This window comes from Molossus molossus, unplaced genomic scaffold (assembly GCF_014108415.1).
Source record: "Molossus molossus isolate mMolMol1 unplaced genomic scaffold, mMolMol1.p scaffold_m16_p_4, whole genome shotgun sequence".
NCBI lineage: Eukaryota > Metazoa > Chordata > Mammalia > Chiroptera > Molossidae > Molossus > Molossus molossus.
Window position 1 is genome coordinate 88,436,964 of NW_023425377.1, and position 24,260 is coordinate 88,461,223.

At 38.9% G+C, this 24,260-nt stretch overlaps 1 protein-coding gene across 1 annotated transcript in view; it reads right to left on the reverse strand.

Moving 5' to 3' along the window:
- Positions 1-10,083: 10,083 nt before the first annotated feature.
- The window catches only part of GALNTL6 (polypeptide N-acetylgalactosaminyltransferase like 6), a 1,114,860-nt gene continuing 1,100,683 nt past the window's right edge, over positions 10,084-24,260 (reverse strand). Inside the window, exon 13 of the mRNA XM_036240055.1 lies at positions 10,084-11,672. Coding sequence (XP_036095948.1) covers positions 11,505-11,672 — 168 coding nt within the window. The 3' untranslated portion in view covers positions 10,084-11,504. The remainder of the gene's footprint in view (positions 11,673-24,260) is intronic.

Here is a 24,260-nt window from a genome sequence, read left to right on the forward strand (position 1 = left end):
TTTATAAGATTTTTACTTATATTTTCTAAATGAAGCTGATTTTTATGATGATATTTTGATACTCTGATCTGATGAATAAAGATTTTAGGGCCATTTCAAGCAATGACTAGCCCAAATATTATAATCTAGCAATGATAGCACATGAACATTTTATTTTAGATAAAACTTCATGTTTAAACTTAAAAATAGCAAATAGAACTACATAGCCTAGATGACTTCAAGAAACTTTCCAATAAGAAAATCTAAATACAGAAACCCATATCTGCTTTGTGAACCCTGAAGGGGATCAGGATATGCCACCTTAAAACATGACACTTTGGCATAAGAATTATTTTGAGCTAAGGCATTTGAGTACCTTAAATCCTTTATCTACCTGAAAGCAGAGCCTCCCCCCAAAAATCAATTGTCATAAATCTTCACCTCTGAAAGAATTATAATCTTCTTTTCTTGGAGATAGAAGTCAGCACTGTAACCAAATAGACATTGTCACATATTATTATATCTCCCATCTATTTTTCTAAGGGCCCATTTATATTTCTAAAAAGTCACTTGTTTTTCTGTAAGTGCTCTTTCTCCCTTGCCTCCTTCTAAGAAGTCATTGGTTCTCCCTGAGGTGCCCCTCTACCCCTATCCAGATGGTACATAAGCCCCAAATTCTAACTGCCTCATTGAGTCACTTTCTTCGTGAACGCCTATGTGTAAGTAGACACTTAAATATTTTTTCTCTCTTGCTAATCTGTCTTTCATCAGTTTAATTTGCAGGCCCCCAAACTCATCAACCTAAGAGGATAGATGAGAAGTTTTTTTTTAAAATTCCCAACATAACCCTTAAATGTTAACTATGTGGATTCCATCTTAATATTTTGGCTTACCCATGACTCTTTTGCTTGTGTCTTTAAGGAGAGAGGATACTTATATGTCCCATTTTTCTCAGTCTTGATCTTCATCTGCTTTTCCTCCGTAATTATTAATAACAACCCATTTCACTCTCAAAAATTATCTGGTTTGTACAATAAATTATTTGGTTATCTTATCTAAGCATCACTGTGCTAAATGGTAAGCTGCTAGAGGACATATTTTTATTAAATGCTAACCTGTTTAATTTACATTTTGTTTGCAAGTTACACAGTAATATTTTGTTCATTGTTATATTTCATCATTATCACAATTCTTGAACAACACTCGCCCCATTAAAGATTTAGCCAGTTTCAGCAACAGATTGTTGAAAAGATGCTCAACTTCTCTATAAGGGAAATGCAAATCAAGACCACATTGTCAACAAGATAAGAAATAACAAGTGTTGGAGGAGATGTGGTAAAAATGAACCCTCATAGACTGCTGGTGAGAATATAAATTGATGTAGCCACTATAGAAAACAGTATGGAGGTTCCTCACAAAATTAAGAATAGGGCTACCATATGACTAAGCAATCCCTCTTCTGGGTATCTATACCCAAAATTTGAAAATATTTATCCATGAAGATCTATGTACTTGTATGTTCATTGCAGCATTTTTCATGGTAGCCAAGACATGGAAACAATCTAAGTGTCCTTCAATAGATGATTGGATAAAGAAGACATGGTACATATATACAATGGAATACTATTCAGGCATAAGCAAAGGTGAAAGATTGCCCTTTGCAACAAGATGGGTAGATCATGAGAGTATCATGCTAAGTGAAATAAGTCAGAAAAGGACAAGAACCATGTGATTTCACTCATATGTGAAATATAAAGTTGAAAGCAACAAATGAACAAATAAAACAAACAAACAAAAATAACCCAGACATAAACAACAGTATGGTGGTTACTAGAGTATGGTGAGAGAAGGTTGAACAGGGTAAAGATGGTCAAATAAATATATGGTGACAGAAAGAGACTAAACTTTGGGTAGTGAGCACACAATGCAATATACAGATGATGTGTCATAGAATTGTACACTGGAAACATATAATCTTATTAACCAATGTCACCCCAATACATTTAATTTAAAAAAAAAAGATTTGGCTAATTTCAAATGGGAGAGAAGGACTGCAACTAGGTCAAGAACATAATTTATTTTTGACAACTAAACAGACATTTTTTTTTCCTAGCTATTTGTACCTTTTGGTTTAATGTGAAGCGTTATTCTTATGGGTACTCAGCAACCATTTACTGAATTAAATTTAGAGAGAACGTTGAGTCCTCAGAGGAAAAGACCAACCTGCTGACATTGCCTGAAACAGCTTTTTTTAAATTTTCTAATTCAGGGAAGAAACATACAGAATGATGTCAAGGAAGACTGGGGATTTTGCTGGTCTAACATTTCTCTTTACCCCAGCAAGAAAGATGCTCTGGCTTCCTCAAGTCACCAAAGGGATTCCACTGATCTGATGCTCTAACTTCCTTTTTGTTTTTTTATCCTCATCTGAGGACATTTTTCCATTTTCTGTTCAGATAGAGTGGGAAGGAGAGAGAGGAAGAGAGAGAGAAACATCAACATGAAAGGGACACATCGAGTGGTTGCCACCCACACAACCCAACCAGGGCCGGGGACAAACTGCAACTGAGATACATGCCCTTAGCGGGAACCGAACCGGGCCTCTCTGGACCGCAGGCCGACGCTCTAACCGCTGAGCCAAACCGGCCAGGGCTCTAACTTCCTTTTTGGAGGAAGGATTGATGGAAATATGAAAAGATTAAAAAGGAAATGCAAGGTGAAGACTAATATCTCAAGGAGCCTTGCTAAGAGCTGAGAATCTCAGCTTGGGTAGCACAGAGCACCCTGCGTGTGTTGCCAGGCTCCATGGTGGAGACATTCATCAACATCCTAGGAAATGCAGCTCATTTTGCCCTGTGCTGCTCTCCCTGGCCATTTTAAACCATCGCTGCCTCCACCCCACAGGCAGTTTTCTGGCAGCCGACTGATGTGTGAGGAATGTAGAAATAAGGTCATTAGCTCTCCTCCAGTTAAGTCTTTCCTGTCGTTCCCAATAAAAGAACCCGGACTCCGTGTCCTTTCTCAAGCAGAAGCATTTATTCTCCAGATGAATTGCCCCAGAGATTGTTTTATTTTAAACATTTCAGTGATTCTGCATAGTTAATAGTTGTTTGCGCTCCTGTTTTTTACAAATATTGTCTTCTGAGGAAAGCGGGCTGGGAAGAGTGTGTCTGACCCTCCGCATTTGCTTGTGGGTAGACATCAATGAGAAGTGGCACCTTACTTCAAGGGCAGCATTTCTTGTGTAATATTATTTCTTTGACATCTCGGTCTCTCCAATACTTCCCTGCTGCTTCCTCCAGGACATTACAAAAATTATCTCAAAGGAAAGAAAGCATGGCTGTTTCTCTTTCTCTCTCTCAACCTCCCCCACTCCCGGGTCTCCATCTCCTTGAATCCCTTCTTTACTAGGATAGGGGAGTGTTATTTCTGACTTCAATGTCTTTGGTTCTGACTAGTTTTAACAAGAATTGAAAGTCCTGATGATAGAAGTTTGTCCTTTTTATTTGAGAGGCACTGTCTAGGTTTGAGCCCTAAGAGGCGTGTTTGCATCTACTGTTTTTTTCGGCACAAAAGCTGAACACATGTGGCTTGGATTATTGGCACATGACCACATCATAAATTCAGTCAGAAACCATTTTCTGGGTGATAGAAATCTGAAGAGCAAGCATCACTAGAGCAAAACGCCTTTCACATACATTCTCTTTCACGCCTCCTTAGTGTACACACACACACACACACACACACACACACACACACCAAAACCCAGAAAAATATTTCCCTCAAAAAAAGCAATTTGGAGGATTTACGCTGAGAACCTTTAGAGCTGAAATGTAAATAAACTGGAAAAAAATATTCTCAATTAACTTTTGTTTCTGAATACAGAGGACGAGGAAGAAATAACCTTAAAAAAAAGTCTTAGTATTTATTTTCAATGAAAAGAAGGTTACAATTCTGAGAGAACCACAGTTCCAGCATGGTAGAAATACTAAGCTTTACTTTCTGTGACTATTTCTAATGAAGTAACTGAACAGAGTTGAACATGGTGAGATATTGTTCCACTTAAAAGATATTTAATTAAACTGGCAGCATTTTTCAAATATGAGAGGAACCATATCTTCGTCATATTTGCACAATATATTTGAAATGAGGTTGGCCAGGTTTTTGCCACCAAAACGCAGTGTTTTTTCCTCAAGGCAGAACTTAAATAAAGCATGGTCTGGGCTAGGAGGGCTGAGCTTCTGAAAAACGACGTTATGTGAATTATTTGACCATACTTGCCATCCTTTGATTTTTAGTACTATTCAATGGTAGTATGAAGTTCACTAACAGCTCAGAGGAAGGAACAATAATAGTTAAATTATTAATGTGATGTTCGATGCCAGGCACTTAACGGCAGGGGTCTTGACCTATTCATTATACTTTAATTGAGAAATGTCAGTGATTAGAAAGATATTTACTGTGATACCATCATATGGCCAGTTCTTTTTTTTAAGATTTATTTTATAAATATATTTTCATTGATTTTTTTTTTTTTAGAGAGAGAGATAGAAACATCAATCAATTGGCTCCCTCCTGCACATCCCCTCCTGGGGATAGAGCCTGAAACCTGGGCATGTGCCCTGACTGAGAACTGAACCAGGCCTTCTCCGTCCATGGGAAGATACTCAATCCACTGAGCCATGCCGGCTGGGTGGGCTGCCAGTTCTTGATTTTCCAGTTCTATAATCCTGATTTAAGAGCCTTAAAAGAGGAGCTTCCTTCTGGCCATAAATATTTATTGAACTGAGTTACACTTCTTTGGAATTTGAGTAAGTTGGGATTTTATCATTTTCAAAAGATAGTTTTGAAATATGATAAGTGGTTTCTAAACATACTCAACATTAACAAGACTATCTTAAAAAAGGTATTTTCAAAATGATGAGACTATTAATCTAAGCCAAAGTGTGGATGCCAAACCATTAGAATCAGTACCACCTAGGAACTTGTTAGAAATGTGAATTCTTGGGCCCCATCCCAGACTGAATGAATCAGAAACTTGGGAGGTGGGGTGGCCCAGAGTTTTAACCATCTGTGTTGTAACTATCCCTCCAGGTGCTTAAATGCTAACGTTTAACAATCACTGGCCTAAGAAAAGCTAGAAGACTTTTGCAATAAAATGCTCTTGGTTATGTTTCTCTCAATGTAAGTTTAGCTTTGGATCACAACTGACCATTCCTTCAGATATTTACAGTCCATATAGGTGAGCAAGACAACCACATCAGAGAAATAACTTGAATTCACTAGTAGGAAGACATTCAGAGTGGAGCACAAAGCAATTAATTACCTCTGGAATTGTAGAATTATCTGTATCTAGCAGTCTTGTCAAGAAATTCGGATTTAGTAGATTTGGGGTAAGATCTAGTTTCTACATGTTTAGCCAGTACTCCAAGAAGAGAGAACCTGCCACAGAGAGAGGTCACATGAGTGTATTTACAGAGTCTCAAATGGCTAAGAGATGAACTGGACAGAGCAGAATGCAGAAATAAGAACAATGAAAGAAGGTCAGTTTGGAGCCTTATTGCAAAGTAAGTGCAAAATCTTTGCTTGGTAGCTGTTTTCCCCCCTAAGGGCTGAATCCATTAATAATCACAAAGTATACAATATTTGATTTAGGATTTATCACACAGAACTATGCAAATAGCTTTAGTTGACCATGGCTTTTCTTCAGAGCACCATGGAAATCTTATTAAAAGGGACTAATCCTGAATTCAGTTTGGTATTCTTCCTTTAATAAGCTTATGGGGAAATCAACAAAAACACACAGGTACAGAGAAGAGCAAACATGATTAAGGGGTTAAGAACATAGCTTCCAAAGGAATGATTTGTTCACACTATTTTGAAGTCACTCAATAGATTTCATATTTGGGTTTTGCTTTGGACTAATGATCCTCTGGTGAGGTATGAAATATGACAGAGAGTTGAAGGGGCTGAGAACTAAGCATCAAAAAGCCTGAATTCTAGTTCTGGATCTAATTCTGGTTAACTTGTTGGATGACCTTGACCTGGAAAACCCCTTGACTCTGAGTCATCCAGTTTCTTCATAGGATGATCATATTATCAACATCATATAGAATCTCTCTCTCTCGTTCTGTCCCTTACCATAATATTGAGAATTAATAATATGGTTAATGGTGAGGATCTACTGTTTTTAGCTTGAAAAAGCATAAAATTATTTAGTTGATTTCAAATTGTGAAAAAAACATTTAAATTAGAATTGTCTTAATTCAGCAAAAGGACTTAGATGGGTATAAGAACTCTTATTAAAAGGGTTAAGCAACTTGTGAAGAAACATTTGAGTACAATAGACAATCACCAAATATAACTGGTTTCATCTGGTCCTGTTTGAAGGGACGGGATGAGACTACCTGATTTCTTATAAACTACAGGCATTAATAAGTAAAGGACATTTTAACTTTCCCTAGAGGAACCATGAAGTAAAGAGGCTGCTGTAGTACAGAGAGCAACCGCATAGTTTGTTATCCAAACTAGGACACTTTTAAGAATATAAAGGGGCACTATTAATAATTACACAGGACAGCAGTCATAAAGCAGGAGTATACCTGGTAGACCAAGACCTATGTCACTTAGTTATAAACACCTCTCCCCAAGGTGAGTAAAAGGTCAGAATGAATTCATCCACAACAAGATTCTAAATGTAGCCTGAGGTCGGTCACGTCTCTGTTGGACCCAGAAAATGTGAAGAGTGGCAGATTGCGGAAACCTTGGTGGGCTACTGGGGATGAACTGAAGGGGGCAACTTCAGGCAGGAGGGACAGGATAAATGTTCCCAGGTCTCTCTGTAGTGAAATGCCAAGCATGTGCCTGAGCTGTTGTCTGCTGAGAAGCCACAGTACCAGACACACCAGCCTGGTGCGTCAAGTGGAGAGATGAGTGGCTGTGAATAAAAGCTTCAGGCCAATGTCAAGTCTACCAAATAGAGTTGCAAACAGCTCCCAGTTCTGCAAGCAAAGGCTACAGACATAAATCAAAGTGCAATCTTCCAATGTCGGCAGTGTAGGGAAGACCGGCCACTTGTCACGCTTCAGTGTTCTCGCCACAGTTTCACATGAGGAGAGTAATTACAGTTAGTGGTGTCATCTGAGAGTTATAAGGCAAGGGCAGAACTTGTCGATGAGCTGAATGAGGAGGGTCACGTGCACCCATGTTTACAGATACAGTTTACCTCTCGCCATTTATATTTACTCCCAGAATCATAGGGAATTCCTTAAAAATACTGTCCCTTTGAGGACTTCTGTCTCAGGATGTATATAAAATGCCTATTTCCATGCCTTACTTCTTTATCTTCAGCACCTGTTTATGAAAGCATAGTACAGCCTTCCTAAATGCTTTGCCAGGGATAAATCAAGGTGTACAAGAATCACATGCTATTAGGATGGTTCTAAATTCTGAATACTATAACCTGGCAGCATTTCAAGGTTGGGGGAACTGTTCACTCCTGGGAAAGATTCTGTAACACTTTAGATGGGAAGGCAGAAGCAGGAGGTCTCACCATCAATTCTTCTGGTCCTCAGGTTTGTGAAGCCCTGGGCAAGATGTTGGACAGTGGTGGGTGTAGCCTTCCCCGACGGGATGGTTGGCTTTGTAACCAAAGTGTCATTGGCTCTTTTGAGTGGTCTCACATAAGCATTATAGGGATGGTCTTTCCAATAAAAGATTCCTTTTTGCTATCCTTACGGAAATAGTTATAAAAGGACTGAAATAGTTTTTCATGTGAGTGCAAGAAGCACAATATAGCTATTTATATGCCCCTTATTTACTTTTTGGCTGTTTTTACTTAAAAAAACAAAAACAAAAACAAAACATAGTTGTCCCTATAGCAATGATGTCAAGTGTTGACATTGGTTTTGTTTGTTTTTGTTTTTGTTCAGATAGAGTGGGAGGGAGAGAGGGGAAGAGAGAGAGAGAGGGATAAAAACATCGATGTGAAAGGGACACATTGAGTGGTTGCCACCTGCACGACCCAACCAGGGCCAGGGACAAACTGCAACCAAGGCATGTGCCCTTAGCGGGAACCGGACCCGGGTCACTCCGGACCGCAGGCCGATGCTCTAACCGCTGAGCCAAACCGGCCAGGGCAACATTGGTTTTGTTTTGAAAGAACATGAACAGGATGGGCCTAACATTCTCCTTCATTGATTATAAATCCATTTTCAATATGTTATGCATTTATTTTATAAAGTTTTATGTTAACCTCTGATATAATGAATACATTTAAAACAAATCATGTGCCCCGGCCAGTTTGGCTCAGCGGTTAGAGTGTCAGCCCACGGACCAGAGAGTCCCAGGTTCGGTTCCTGCTAAGGGCATGTATCTCAGTTGCAGTTTGTCCCCGGAAGCAGCTGGGGTCATGCGGGTGGCAACCGCTTGATGTGTCTCTCTCACATCGATGTTTCTCTCTCTCTCTTCCTCCCTGTCTCCCTCCTGCTCTATCTGAAGATAAATGTAAAAATGTCTTCGGGTGAGGATAAAAATAAATAAATAAAAATAAAACAAATCATGTGATCATAATATTTTTAACTAAATAGCAATAGACATTGACGCCAATACATCATTATCACCATGATTCTAATCCAGCCTTGGAACAAAGTATAAATCCCACAATTAGTTTGCAACTGTTTTTCAGCACAGACTTTTCTCAGTAAATACATAGAGAGGATTTAAAAAATTAGCTATTTTCTAACTTCTGACAAAACCATCTTCTTCTTGTGGAGAAGTAGCAATTTCTGAGTCCAGATTAATTTATATTTTCCCTCTCAATCTGAGATAAGGGTTGGTCAGCACTCTACTGTACAACATCTACTCATGCTATTTCCAGAAAAGAGAATAGTTCTGAAAGCCATTCAGTCCTCTTGGCCAAATAAATATACCAACGTATGTAATTTCCTACTTTTCAGAATGGTAATAGTGGTATTTCAAGTAAGCAGAGTCCCAACTTTCGGTGGTATGGGCAACACCTGAAATGTGCTTGTTGGTGGTTCCTTGCCCTTCTGCTTAGGGGTAGATTGTTTTGGCTTCATTTTAGTCTATCGGGATGGTCCCCATTAGTAACATTTAACAATTCCTTGGCAGTTTGAAGTTTTAATTTTGGCTTTGATGGTCTCAAATTTTTTTGTGTTATATCCTTTAATTTTTTGTGTTATATCCTTGGACTCAAAGGTGAGATTAGATCCAAGAGATCATCCCTCTGAAATGAGGAAACCACTCTTTGTTGATCCTGGGGTTTGCACTAAAATGAGGCAGCATCCAGGTTTTCTCAGAGGACAGTGCCAAGCACGCCGTGGCTGGCTTCCCACGGTTAGAGTGGGATGCCAACACACAGCCTTCCAGGGTGCAGAATCCAAGGTTGGTTCTTGGGTGGAAGTGTAAATAGCAGTCAGCTATTTAACGACATAATGTGAATTTTTATAGGCTCATCTCATTCTGAAACCAGATTGCTCTCTGAGTACTTGAGACAAAGCTTCCCTCACTCTGTGGAATTGCTCAACACACAGGTTAATTTCTCACTATTGATTTTCTCTACTATGCATCTTGAAAGCTTTAAGATCTCTTGACCCACTCAAAAAAAAAAAAAAAAAATCTGTCAGTGTAAAAAGAAGAGTTCTTCAAAAAAAAAACGCTTGAAAAATCAGTAAAGATAACAAAATACTTCCCCAACTATATCGGCAGGGCAGTTTAATTGGACAATTTGATTAGATTTTGAGGAGCGAACAAAGCCATGAACATTTCCAAGAAGAGGTTTCATATATTAAAGCTTCTGAACGTGAATACTACTCTTGTAGACATCCCCAGGGAGGCATAGTCTTTCATCCAGTGACTGAAAATTGTAAGTTAAGTCCGAGTAATAATCAGAATCACCTTGGTAACAGGGTGAAGCAACAAAGAACAGGAGAAAAAGCACTTAGTAGGGTCAGAAGACGCATCTGCCCTGCTAGGAATCAGACAACCCTCTCTGGGCTTTTGTTATTTATCTGTAAAAACAAAGGAATTGGACTAAGAGTCTTCCCAACTCTAAAATTTAGTGCTTCTATATCCAAGATGGTGTATACATTTTTGTTAAGAAGAAAACCAAATTAAATGATGACAAAATAAAAACTTCTTTCTCTTAGAATAAACTCGAGAAATGTATAATAAACATGATTTTTTCCTCTAAACCCATCTTGACCCCTATATATTCCTCTCCCATCCCCATTATTATTGAAAAGTAAAAAATAATTATTTTAAGGATTAATTGTTCCATTTAGTTTTTTAATCATTCCTTTCTTCACCCCGGAAATATTGTCCCATTTATAGAAAACAGTGTCAGAAGCACTTTATGAATGGAAATTCCTTCTGTGCACTTCCAAGTGAAAGAAAAACATTATTAAAATCAACAATATTAAAACAAACAAAAAAGCCTAAAACCAAACAAATAAAACCACTTCTATGTCCTGAGGACTGATCAAACAGAACTGAAGTGAACTGAGCGAGACATTTTCACACGTCACTTGGAGTGTAGATTTATTTGGGTTTAAGAATCTCCTTAAACAAATTACATCAACCTCACTCCATTCCCTTCCTTAATAAAAATTATGACCAGACAAACATCAGACTTTTAAAATTCTAAAAATAATAGAAAAGTAAAAATAGATTTCCTAAGGAAACCCCTCTCCTAAACCTTACATGGTTTTGCTGCTTCTGTGAAGTCTTTCTCTTTGGAGGAACTTGGTAGCATAGTGTTCTGTTTTTTGTTTTTAAACTGGGTTCATACAAGGGCACTGAATTAGAACTTCAGCTGATTGACGGAGTGCGAACTTTTACAAGCAGTTAGTTACTTCTGCTCGAAAAAGAAAATGGCCAATGCAAGAATGGAAACACTGGAAGTCCATTTCATGACGTAATTTAAGTCTTACGCTAGATAGCACACCTTTGTTTAAAAAAGAAACAAGAAAAAGAAGAACAACTACAAGAAAACAGAATGGTATGAGCACTCTAAAATCATCTGCAGCACTTTTAAGGGTTAAACCTGCTTAACCCATTCTTAGTCAGAAAATGGCACCACAGGGCACAGCTCACCCCTTCAGCGTGGCTAGTTCTACACCTGGGTATCTTCAGGTTGTCAGAGCAGTCATGCACTCTGTTAAAACCCCCCTCCCACCCAAATGATAGGATCCATTCATAGCTACTCACTACTGCAGGGTTTGACCTGAGAAATACTAGGATTGATTAACTCAGCAGTTGTTTTGAAAAGTCCCTAAATAATCTTCGCCCTTGGCCAGCAAGGGAACTGCTAGTCTCAAGTTCTCAGAAGCAGCTGGTGAGGTTCTCAGCCAAGTTCTTCAGATGCAGGAAGTTCTCCAGGACAACCTACTTTGACGTGGCATTTACAAATCTTTAAACCAGGCTTCCTAGATCTAGGAAATGTTATTCCTGATTCCTTCCACCCAGATGCTGGCGAAAAATTAATCACTCTTTCTTCTTTCTTTCTAGGAGCTGGCATGGTGGTTAAATTTTTCTAAAACAGTCATATTAATATGTTCAAAAATCCACTGCTGAGTCTCAGATAGAGGGTCACATCTGGCCATGAAAATCTTCTTTTCTGCAGGGTTGCAATCCATGCAGCTGTTGCTCACAGGATGGAATAATGTTCTGTCCTAGAGAGATCAGAAAGAAACGACTGACGTAATCTATGGTGAATGGTTAGAACCCAAAATATACAGAGGAAGCAAGATGGCCCTGTTTATATTTCAGCCTATACCCACAGTGTGAAAAATAGACTAAGTCTGAACTCAAACAATAGCAGGTTGAGTTGCCACACGGAACACAGTTTCCTGGGATCCATTGTTACTAGGTGGGGCCTCCAAGTAGGCTCAATCAGAAACAAAGAATTCATTCATTCATTGATATTTTTTAAAAAATCAATCCATCATTTTTTACTCTGTGGCAGACATTTTGATTTTTGCTTGAGCTTTGAAGATAGCATATATGTGAGGTTGCTTGTCATGAAGTTCATAATCTAGTTATTTGGGGAGAGGAATACATGCAAAAATAATAATTTTATCTATAAACAGAAACCACACACACACACACACACACACACACATCCAGAAGAGTCATAATTTTTCCTACCCTTGCACTGAGCCTCTAACCAGAAGGGGAAATCCAAAAGAAACAGGAACCAAATGAGCTAGGTGTTCAGTTGCCCTAATCGGAACATGAATATGGGGAAGGGGATAAGTGATGCACAGGCAATATCTCAATGTCCAAATTCAAATTCGCTAACACTTGAACTTCAGAGTCTTCTCAGCCTCTTTATTGCCATTTCTGTGGTGCAATTCTCTGCTTTCTGTAAAATGGAGGAGGCGGTGTTCATTTTTTAAACAGCAACATCAACAACAACAAAAAATGGTCGCTAAGTACACGAGCAAGTTACCTCTACATGAAAGGTACTACCAGGGCACAAAGGGTAAATGGCCAGCAAGCTCACTATCTGCATAGGCGTTATTAACACACACCCTGTTTTATTGTGCAAGTAGGAAAGAGGAAGTAATGCTAAGATAAAATATCCTTTCTTAAGTAGTAATAACACTTTTGTCTCTTTCAATGTCTATGCTAAAAAACGTAAGTGCCAATCATCTGTAAAACCATCCTCAAATCACCACTTAAGTTTTGGGGTCAAATAATGTTTTACTATTTACCTTAGGAAATGTTTAGAGGTTCTGATTATTTTCCCTAACTGGTGAATATTAGGCTTATAATGCTTTCAGAATTTAAGAGTTTTTCAGGCACCCTGTGTAAACATTTCTGGATTGCTCTGGGATGTTAAGACTCCACCAACCAATATTTAATGTCCTTTTAGGGCCCGGATGTTTGCAGAGTTAAGCACTGTGTAAAGGGAGGAAGAATAAGAAAGGAGAAAGGCAGCTGCCTGCAATTTAGTTTTCATGTTTCTATTTTCAGTGTAAACAGAGAACTGTGCCTAATACAAAGCTTCACTCTTCTGTTCTCTTTACTGGTTCCCTAAGTTTATTGTAGGTTTTACTTTCCTTACACAAAGAGGGCTCCTGAGGCCTCCTTCTCATTTTCTTCACCACCTACACTAACTGGGCTGCTGTTTGACTCCAGAAGCTCTGAGGGCTCTCCGCTGCTCCTCTGCTGCTCTGGGTGGAGGGAGCAGATTCTGAGACCAAGGAGAGTGCCCTGCAGCTCACTAGCATTCCTCTCTTGGGGCCCATGCTTGCTATCACAGATCCTTTCTGACAGCCACCAGCTCCCTGGGCAGCAGTCCATCCTCTCCGGCATCTCTCATGCTCAGTCTCCTACCAGGTTAGCTGCATGGGCCTAATGTATTTAGATTCGTTTTTCACAGAGCATTTTCAAGCTTTTAAAATTCATGAAAATTAATTTTATGGACCTGCTAAATTCTAATCCACTCTGTTCCAGGTATAAGTACATCCTTCCCTCTTAGCTATCTGTATTTCTTCCTATTGAAACTTTTATCGGTAGCTCAGCTGGGGACTTTCATATGGTAGCTATTTCTCCCCAAAGCACATATTTTCATGAAAGCCTAAAAAAAAAAAGCAAGAAAAAGAGTAGAACATGTTTCTATTCTTTTTGCTTCACCAGTTTGTGAACCTCTGTGCTCCTCGGTGTGGATGCGCAAGCTAAACCAGATTTTCTGAACGTTTTATTTTTTCCAACCTGATTTTCTGAGCCCATAAGGTGATCATATTTTCCAAATCTCAAATTGGAACACATGCTCTGACAAATGCAGGTATCCTCATGGGGCCAGCCAGGCAGGATATGCAAATTCAGCACCGCTCTGAATAATCCAGAATGTGTTTTCTGCTATTGCACTTCATGTTCTCGTGAAAGACAAAAAGTTGAATTCCCTAACTCTTTCTATGCCTGAGAAATTTCATCAGTAAAATGAGGGGGTGGATAAGATCAATCTCTAAGGCCTCTCCCAGGCATTAAATTGAATGACGTACATTTCATTGCAAAGTTCACTCATGACAGAGACAAATGACAGGACATCCAAACACAGGCTATCAACATAAGCAGTGGACCAACAGATTGATTGTTCTCTGGTCATAGACTGAATTCTGCTTGTCACTGGAGCATCCAGTAGGTCATAGAGGTCAAGCTTCCAGAAGCATCTTCAGCCTTCTCCAGACCATGCATTGTCCACCTTTGACCTTGGGGGCTACATAATTGTCATCTCTGGTTCTACTCAGCTAAGCTTTTCAATGATTAAATATCTTTACTGATGCTTTTCCTGGCTGAAATTAAGTCAGTGGGTTGAGTAATCGTTGGTGAATATGGTCTCTTGTTCTATGACAGCTGTTTACTCCTCTGCCCTTCATCTCCTTGGTCACAACAAGAGATAACTGTAACCAAACTGAATACAGTGTTTTTCTTTAGAATAGACTTCTCAGTGCTTTGGCAAGTCTGTCATTCATAAGAATCCTCCTTAAAGGGCTCTTTTAACCAGAATGTCCTTTGTTCATCCCTGAGGCATAGCATATATCTGGCTGTAATTATTAAACTGTATATATATATATATATATATATATATCAAACTGTAATTCTGCCCAGCTGGTGTGGCTCAGTGGATTGAGCATCCTGCCATGGACTGAGAGGTCTTGGTTCAATTCCCGGTCAGGGCACATATCCAGGTTTCAGGCTCTATCCCCAGTAGGGGGCATGCAGGAGGCAGCTAATCGATGTTTCTCTCTCACATTGATGTTTCTATCTCTTTTCCTCTCTTAAAAAAAAAATCAATAAAACAGATTTTAAAAAGGTAATTGCAACAAACGTCCTCTCCTGTACGTCCTCACCTTCCCTGACTGCTTCCTCTCTTGTTTTTATTTGTTTTGATTTTGCCTATGAAATTAGAAATCCTTGAGCAGGAAATGAAAAAGTTCATATCCAGGTTTATAGACCTGCTCTTCAGTAACAAAGTAGGTACGGCAAGGTGCCCAGTGCTGGCCAGTCAGTCCACATCGTGAAAGGTGTGGGTGGGATTTTTCAGGTAGCTCATTTGAAAGGGGCACCTCTTCCAAGCCTGCAATTTGATGGCTTCTGTGTTATACTCTGTGGTATTTGCAGGTCAGTATTACTTTTTATTATATTTCATACACACATAGGGTCTAACTTTGAAAGAATTATGTCATAAGAAACATTCCACATTGTGTTCAAAGTAATAAAAGAACCAGACACCATAGATGCAAAGACAATAAAACAGATGGGTGAGTTCATAATGTATAGAAAAATGATTCTGGGAGTAAAACTCCCACACTGTGGGAGGGGAGGCAACCTAGTGCTGGGCTTTTGTTCCACAGGGCATTTGGGTCAAATTCAAGTCATGCCCCTTGCTTGTTGTGTGACACCTTGGACAGTTATTGAAATCTCTGAATGTCAGCTTCCTCATCTGTAAAATATAGATATAAGATCTGCTTCACAAGTTTGATGTGAGGCTAAGAGTTTATATATGTAGTAAATAATTAAGTAATAGTGATTTTACTCTCTGTTTCTCCTAATTTATTTTCAGTCAGGGAGCATTCCCCAGTTCTAAAAACCAGAATGCACTAACCATCTGATCTGAGACTAGCTGTCAACCAGTTGTCCACCTTGATACACCAGTACCTTCTGTGTTAAGTGAAAAGACTGATGGAACAAAGATCATTGATGGCTCTAGAATGAGCTCTTCTGCGTAATTTGGTTAGTTTGTGTGATCTATGTATTTGGTTTCTTTTCTTGAAATACAGCATTATTCAGGTCAGTTGAGTTCAACAAACAGTTAAGTGCCTTTCATTCTCTGGTATGTATTAGGAGATGGGCATAGAAAGATAACACGCATTCCTCTGACCCAAGAAGTTGGGGAAACCAGTAAGTAAAGAAGAAATGTTTGAAGTAAAACAGCATCAGTAAGATTGCAGATGAGGGGGAATAAAACAAATTAGAGTATTTAAGACACAGAGAAGAACATGTGAAAAGAGAGATGTAAAATAACATGGATATCTGTGCATTCAATTTATTCAACAAATATTTATTTGGCAACTACTATTTATCAGGCACTGTTTTAGGTGATTAGAATATACCAGTAAACTTAATAGTATGAAAATAATTCCCTGCCTTCTGGAATTTACATGTTAGAGGGAGGGGTAAGCGGTGAGGTGGTGAAGCCCTGACAATAGTGAATGATGAGCATACTAGGTAAAACATATAACCAGTGTGCACATTTAAAGAGAGTGGTGAGGGTAAACCCAATGGAGAAGGCAACACTTGGGAAGTCGTGAAGAAGGTAGAGGAATTAGCCATGCAAGTATCTGGGGGAAAGAGGGTTCCAGAATGAGGGAACAGCCAGTGTGGAGGTCCTAAGAAAGAATGAACCGTGGTGGATTAGAGAAACAGGGGGCAGGCCAGAGTGAAGAAGATATCAGGAAATGATATCAGAGGTAATGGAGGGCTAGAGCATGGGCTGGGGACAAGCAGGTCATTTGGTATGGCTGGAGCACTCAGAGCAAGGTGGAGAGCTCCAGACAATGATATCATGAAGAGACTGGGGTACAATGCTAAGGCTAGGTTTTTCAAGCAAGTGTTGCGGGGTGGTCTTTGGAGGACTTAAAACAGTAGAGCCACGGGATCTATATTTTGGGTAGATCATGCTAGGGGCAGAGAGGAGAATGGAGGGGTGGAAGGAAGACATTGGAACAATAGTCCAGATTTAAGCATAGGGAAAACCAAAAGCAATGGGGGTGAGTTGGAGGTGAACCAAGAAATAATGTGAGAGACATTTGAGAAGTAATATATAGGGCTGTCTGATTAATGGGATGTGGGGGTTAAGGTAGAGGGAAGAAGTGGATGACTGGAGGAAGAGCAGTGTTTCAATAAGAAATGTGAAAAAAAAGGAACATGATTGGGGATGGAGAAAAAGATTTCTGTTTGAGTTATAATGAGTTGGAGACATTTCAGGAACATCCAGGTTTAGATGCCCAATAAGCAGCTGGATATAGACTGAACCTCAGGATAGCTTCTCTGTGTAACAGGGAGAATGAAAACCACTCCTATTGACTATTCACTTCTGTGTACCATGCATGGAAAGAGAATGTTTTTGTGAGAGAGAAATCATGAGGTCCAATGCCTTTTGTGTCTGATATGAAAATGGGATAACAAAGGTTTGAAATTATGAAACTAGTCTTTAATCCTAGCTTTATCTCTGACAATAATCTTTGATGGTCATTTCATTTGTCAGAGATTTAGGTTTTCTATCTGTGAAATGAGTGGGGTGGAGAGGAGGAAAGAGGGACGAGATAAAGGATAAAAATAATCTGCCCTCCCACACCCTAGTGTTGTGGGAAAGGACAAGGATATTCATAAAACTTCCTGTGAGTTCTGGAAGAAAGACAAATAAAGTAGGTTTTGTCTGCCTATTTTTACTTTGGGCATCTGGGAAAATGCAAATAGCCCCTTGATAGGCATAACAAGGACAGAGCAGTCTTACTGTCTGTCTTTTTCCATTTTTTCTTTGACAGGTAGAATTCCTCACAGGAGGAGACAATTGGTCATGCATCAGTGGCTAATTTGGCCAATCAGAAATAATGCTCCTTAACGTCCCAACAGAGCCCCTTGGTGTGTGGGCTGAGGCAGAGTCAGCAGAGGCAGACCTCCAATGCCTTTCCTGTTCCTGTCACTGGCTCTTCTGGGCTACAGGCAAGTTGTATGCATGAGTGTATCCTCAACTCACCCCGGAGCAGCCATAATCATATACAAAATCTATTCTGATTTGTTATGTCCCACTCTTGCAGACCATTCAAACACTTCTTGGTTCCATAGCTAAATTCTTAGCATGGCCTATAGAGATCTTGTATGGTCTTGCCTCTGGCCAGATGCTGGGTCTTATAACTCACATTTTCCCCCTCACATTCATACCTTTCAACTAGCTTCTCTGATCTTTCAAGAAAGCTAAAATCTTGCCTACCTCAGGGCCTTTGCACAAGCTGATCCTTGTACCTGGGATCTATTTCTCTATTACTTATCTAATTCCTACTCATCTCTGGGTCTCCACTGGAAAGTGAATTTGTCAGAGAAGACTTGCTTACCTCTCCAACCTGGGAAGAACCTAGTGTTTTGTATTCTCATATTGTTCTGTACAATAATTATTGTTTAATTATTTTGGTCTGCTTCCCCACTAGACTGAAAGTTCTCAGAGTAGAGAAAACCCATTTTTTCTATAGCTTCTTTCTATCTGTCCATAGCTGTTTAAAAATATGTGTTATTTTTAAAGAGAGAGAGAGAGAAACATCAATGTGAGAGAGAAACATCAATCAGTTGCCTCCTGCACGCCCCCTACTGGAGATTGAGCCCACAACCTGGGTATGTGCCCTGCCTGGGAATTGAACCAAGACCTCTCACTCCATGGGAGGGCGCTCAGTCCACTGAGCCACAGCAGCCTGGCTGTTCATAGCTCTTTATCTGCCCTTAGTAAACTTTCCGGGAGTTATTTGAACATCATAATAGCTGCTATTTATCAAATATGTATCAGTGTCTAGCTGTGCTAAATGTTCTACCCACATTTTCTCATTTTATCCACCTAAACCACATACACAATCTGAAAAGACAGTGAATGTGGACAAATGGGACCTAGGTTTATTTCTTTATTCATTCAACAAATACTAATTAAGTACCTACAATGTGCCAAGCAGTGTTTTAGATTCTACATGAAAGAAAGCAGAGCAAAATCCCTGGTCACATGGAATTTACATTCTGATATTTAGCTATAGCTAAATAATAGTACAGTATAGAAATATGACTAATTAGCCCATCTTTTCCTGTATGTAAACTTGGAAAGCTAAAAATCAAATCAGAAGTTTGTTAAGCATAGAATAATAATAACTAACATTAATTGAACTCTTATTAAGCATCATGTCCTAGGTGCACACAAATTTTATTTAGTCATTAAAGTGATCTTCTAAGGTGGAAATTATTATCCCCATTTTTAAATGAGGAAACAGAAGCACATTGTAAGAAAGTTTTCCAAGATCCCAGAGTTAATACCCCCAGTAGAGCCAGAACTCAAATCTCAGGTCCTCCAGGGCCCAGAGCTTGTGCTCTTGATCTCTGAGTTACTTCCTTCCTCTTCTTGTCTGAACCAACTGGCAGTCGTGCTCCAACCCCATGCCTGCTCAGTAGAGAGAAGTTGTTCTAATTAGCAAACTAATTATTATTTTTTTATAGTTCTAATTACTAAGATTCTTTTGGTTGTTAGTCTAGATTTTGGCAGGCATTCGGTTCAGGAAGTCTTTATCCTTGTGTTGGAGCCAGAGATAGTCTGTGATAGAGCCTTTTCTTCTGAGCGCCCAGAGAAACGCAGTTAATCATGTTGAGTAAAATAGTAACCAGTAGGAATACTGCTAATTTACCCAGAGATGGTGAAAGTAAAAAGGTCATGACAACAAAGTGACTTCAACTAGGTTAGACATACAGAAGAAAAGAGAATGGGAAGACAATATTATTTATTGAAAAGGTAGCTTCAGTGCCAGGGTGAAAACATTCCCCTCCTGAGAGTTATCCTCCCTCTTCTTTGACAAGGTGGTTGAATCATCAATTTGAATTGAAAATCATAATTTCTTAGGGCACAATGATGAAGTCTCCTATTGCAAATGCAGGTATGGTGTAGACAGCGTGCATATATTTTCTCGTAAGATGTTTGAAAAGTCCACCTTTGTTATCTTACGGGCAAGCTGGAGAAATGTGGACTGTAAGAGATTGCTATTAGGTGAATTTGTATCTGGTTGAGTAACTTCACCCAAATGATGCTCTTTAATGGATCAATGTCACCTCTACTACATGCTAGAGGGATCAGTTCTTGGCCTTGTGCATTGAGATTAACTACTTAGATGAGGCATGAATACAAGCTTCAGTGGAAACTAAAGTTCAATTGCTCATAAGTTGGATCAAAGAGTCAAAATCCAGGTTGGAGTAAATTTGGTGAGATAGAATTTAATAAAAACAAATGAATAACTACACAAGTATAAAAGGTGAAATATACAAGTATAATACTGCAGAGATGTGTCTGTATAGCAAAAGAAGAGAAAAGACTGTAGGTTATTTTAATAATGAAAGCTCATTAAGAAGCCAAGTATATGTAAAGTTAAGCAAAAAAATTAATGGAATAACACTAAATTAACAGAAATATATTGCTCATAACAAAAAGGTGTTAGCAGCTCATTCGACTTTGTTGGTTAAAACATACCTAGAATATTGAGTTCTATTCTGTGTATCCTTACTCTCTGGGACTATATGGAGTATGTTAAGAGTGAATGTCCAGGAGATTAATTGAGGTAGACCCAAATTAAGACATCTAAAGAGCAGTGGCAAGAAACTGGGCCATTAAATCACAAGTAAAGAGTAAAGAGCAGCCCTGAACAGTTTGGCTCAGCAGTGAGAGCATCAGCCTGCAGACCGAAGGGTCGTGGGTTTGATTCCCAGTTAAGCACGTACCTAGGTTGCAGGTTCCATCCTGGGCCCCAGTCCTGGGTTGTGTGGGAGGCAATCAATCGATGTGTCTCTCTCACATTGATGTTACTCTCTCTCTCTTTCCACTCTGTCTAAAAATCAATGAAAAAATATCCTTGGGTGAGGATTAACAACAACAACAACAACAACAACAACAACAGAAATAGTGTAAAGATCAGGCAAGCATTGCTCAAATATTTGGGATCTGACTTGAGCAAGATGGATTAAATTTAATCGGTGTGGTACCCAAGGCCAGGGAAGAGCTTTCTAATCCTTGAGACTGTCCAGGAATGAGTGCGCTGACCTGAGATAGTGTGACTGCCTCAGTGTGACCACAAGTTCAGGATTTTGTAGTAGGGCTTCGTATATCAGAAACAAAGTTGAATTACATGCCTTTTAATTAAACTCTTTGTATACACTTGCCTCATTTTTGGTCCTAGATCAATTGCTAACCAGAATGATTTAAAAATAACAACCTTGTGGCCTCCCATCTGGTATCTTTGTGGACCAGCAGGATTTTATGAGCAGAGAGGCCAAAGCCATGGCATATATCATAAGCTACAATAAATAGTCAAATGCAGGCACATGCCAAAAATTCCACCCACTCACTTTTTAAGCCAATGTGACTATTGCACTGTTACCAACTTAACCTGAAAGGTACCTTCTTACCTGTATTTCTTGTTTAATGTTATTTTAAAGCCCCCTTTGCATGGAACTTAAACTATAAGGACACCCCAGAGAGCAACTAAGAAAAATAATTTAAATCTTTTACTTTTGGTCTTTGGGGAGGCTGTGTATGTGGTTCTGAGACAAAGAGATGTGTTAAGTTTTATCCAGCACAGCTTGAGGTGCATGAAGGAGGGGATTATTTCAATAATTGAACTGAGTGGTTCTTTTCAGTCATTTAAGGAATGTTTATTTAGGAACTTTCACACATTAGATATTAGGCAGGCCATATAGAAATACATGAAAAGTTTCTGCCCTTATGTAGTTAACATCACTAAGGGGAGACTGACTGGGCATAACACAACGCATCAGAGGCACACGAGGGGACAAAATGGCATAGGAATAGTATAGTGATGAAAGTAGGCAAACATTAGAGCTGAAAAAATGATTCTACATCTGACTGCTCTTTCGAACATTTTTGGTGCTTTCCAAAAATACCAACACTCAGGTCTCAGTCACTTGGTCCTTATGCAGATAACATGGCCTTAACAAAAGTACTTTTACATGTCTTAGTACCTGGTGCTTCTACAGTGTTTGATATGTGTTTCTCTTCTTCCTTAACATTTTCTTGGCTAATCTTGGTCCTTTCATTTCCATATACATTTCAGAATTAGTTGATCAATTTCCACAAATAAACCTGCTGGGACTTGATTGGTTTAGTAGTAAATTTATATACCCATGTGAGGACTGATATTTCTACAATGATGTCTTATTATCTTTGATAGATTCCTCTATCTTTTTAAAAATTTCTCTTAGTGATGTTTTATAGTTTTCTGTGTAAAGGTCTTGCAAATGTGTTGTGAGATTTATTCCTAGTTAGTTGATGCTTTTTAAGGTGATCAAATGGAATCATTTTTGAATTTCATTTTCTAGTTTTTGTTGCTAGTATATATGCAATTGATTTTCTCATATTTATCTTGTATGCAGGACTATGCTAAATGTGCTCATTAATTTTACTAGTTTAAATGTACAATCTTTCAGATTTTTATATACCTACTATGTCAGCTGTGAATAGAGTATTTAATTTCTTCATTTCCAACTCTTACACATTTCACTTTTTTTATGTTGCCTGATTGCTCTAGGTAGGCTGCCCTATACAATGATAAGTAAAAGTGATGATAGCAGACATCATATTTTATCCCCAGAGACTGGAAGAAAACTTTAACATTTCACTACTAAGAGTGATGGCTACTGTGGGTTTTTAGATATACCTCTTGTAAAATTAAGTTAGTTATTCCTATTAGTTTCCTTTCTGTATGGCTAAGACTATTTAGTCAGATGGGAAAACTTGAGGATTCCTAAATAGACCCACATATATGAGGCCCCTTGACTTACAACAAAGGTGCAGTGGGAAAAATGGTCTTTTTCATAAATGGCGATTGATCAATTGGATATAAATATGAAAAGATAATTAGCCCCCTCTTATGTTGTATACATAAAAATATTTCATGAAATTATATACTAGAGTGTAGAAGATTGAACAATAAAGCTTCCAAAGACAACTTAGAAGTCTATATTCATGACTTCGGTGTGGGCAAAGATTTCCTAATCAGGTCACAAAAAACACTAATCACGAAGAATAGCTCTTCATCAAGATATTCCACAAGAGAGAAAAAGGAAAGCACCAATCAGAATAAGATATTTACAATACACACTTCTAACAAAGAACATATATATATATATTTATGTATGTGTCTACCATCTATCTATCTATCCTTCCAAAAAATATTTAAAAAGCCAGACAACCAATGTTAAAAATAATCAAAAGGCTCATGTCCTTCACAAAGATGTTACCCAAAACAGCCAACAAACATGTGATATCACTCTACACAGAATGAAAAGAGGAACTGAAAAAGAAATCGACAATGCCAAGTGATGGCAAGGAGTGCTCAGCAGCACCTGAACCTGGCCCACAGCTCTTCAGGCCTCATCATTTTAGCACATGCTGGCCCAACTCTCAGCAGTTGGCCACTATATTTGTCTTCCTAAGGGCTTTCTCTGGTTTTGAGAATAGTTCTGTCTGTAAAAGCAGTAGCCCAGAGGTATCAGAAAACAAACTACCCCCTACCCCTCAGGAGTAATCCTAACCAAAGACCAAGTGGAATGGTGTATAAATACCTCAATTTCCTTGCTCTCTGATGTGCGTTCTACACCATTTCCAGGGATCTTCTGTAGGCTGAGGTAGTACTCACAGTGGTACTTCCTTGATAAGGTACTCTTCATTGACTCCCATACCTTTGCCATATCACTTTCTCACTTCTTACCAAGATATTTTGGGGCCATCTCTAAAATAAGCCACTTGTGCCACAAATCTGGGGAAACCCAATGTAAATGTTTACTTAAAAGGAAAAGAACATGGGTGATAGCTCTAAATTTACAGGGGGTGTAACAAGAGCACATACTACTGAGGATAAATTGCTGTAGTGATGCAGTATATTAGGATATACCTCACCACTATTTTCAATGTAAAAAGTGCACTTGTCAAACACATGCATGTAAATTTGGTCATGGGGTCCGAAACTGTGTTAGAAATTTTACATGGTTTATCTCACTTAATTATCCTCCTTATTATGTATACGAGGAAGTTAAAAATCACAGATGCAAAATAACATTCAAGACCATATTACAGTTTCAGGGTGAATCAGGATGTGTTAGGCCTGCCAGGGAAACATTATCTTTACCAGGATAAGAATTGGGAGATCAAGGCACTTTATTTTCTATTCAATGGCAAACCAGGTGAAGTTGTGAAACACAAGAATGCAATGACCACATCGTTTAGAATCTCCCTCTGACTTCAGGATGGAAGAGGGGTGGGTCAGAGGGGGAAAGGACAGGAGGCAGGACAAGCCCTCAGGTAGTTATAGCAATAATCCAGGGGTAAGCTGTGAACGGCTGTAACTAGGGCAAGGGCTGTAGAAATGGCAAAGAGAGGATGGATTTGGCAGCTACTGGCCCAGGGAAGGGATTGACAGGTCTCAGTGACCAATTAGATGTGG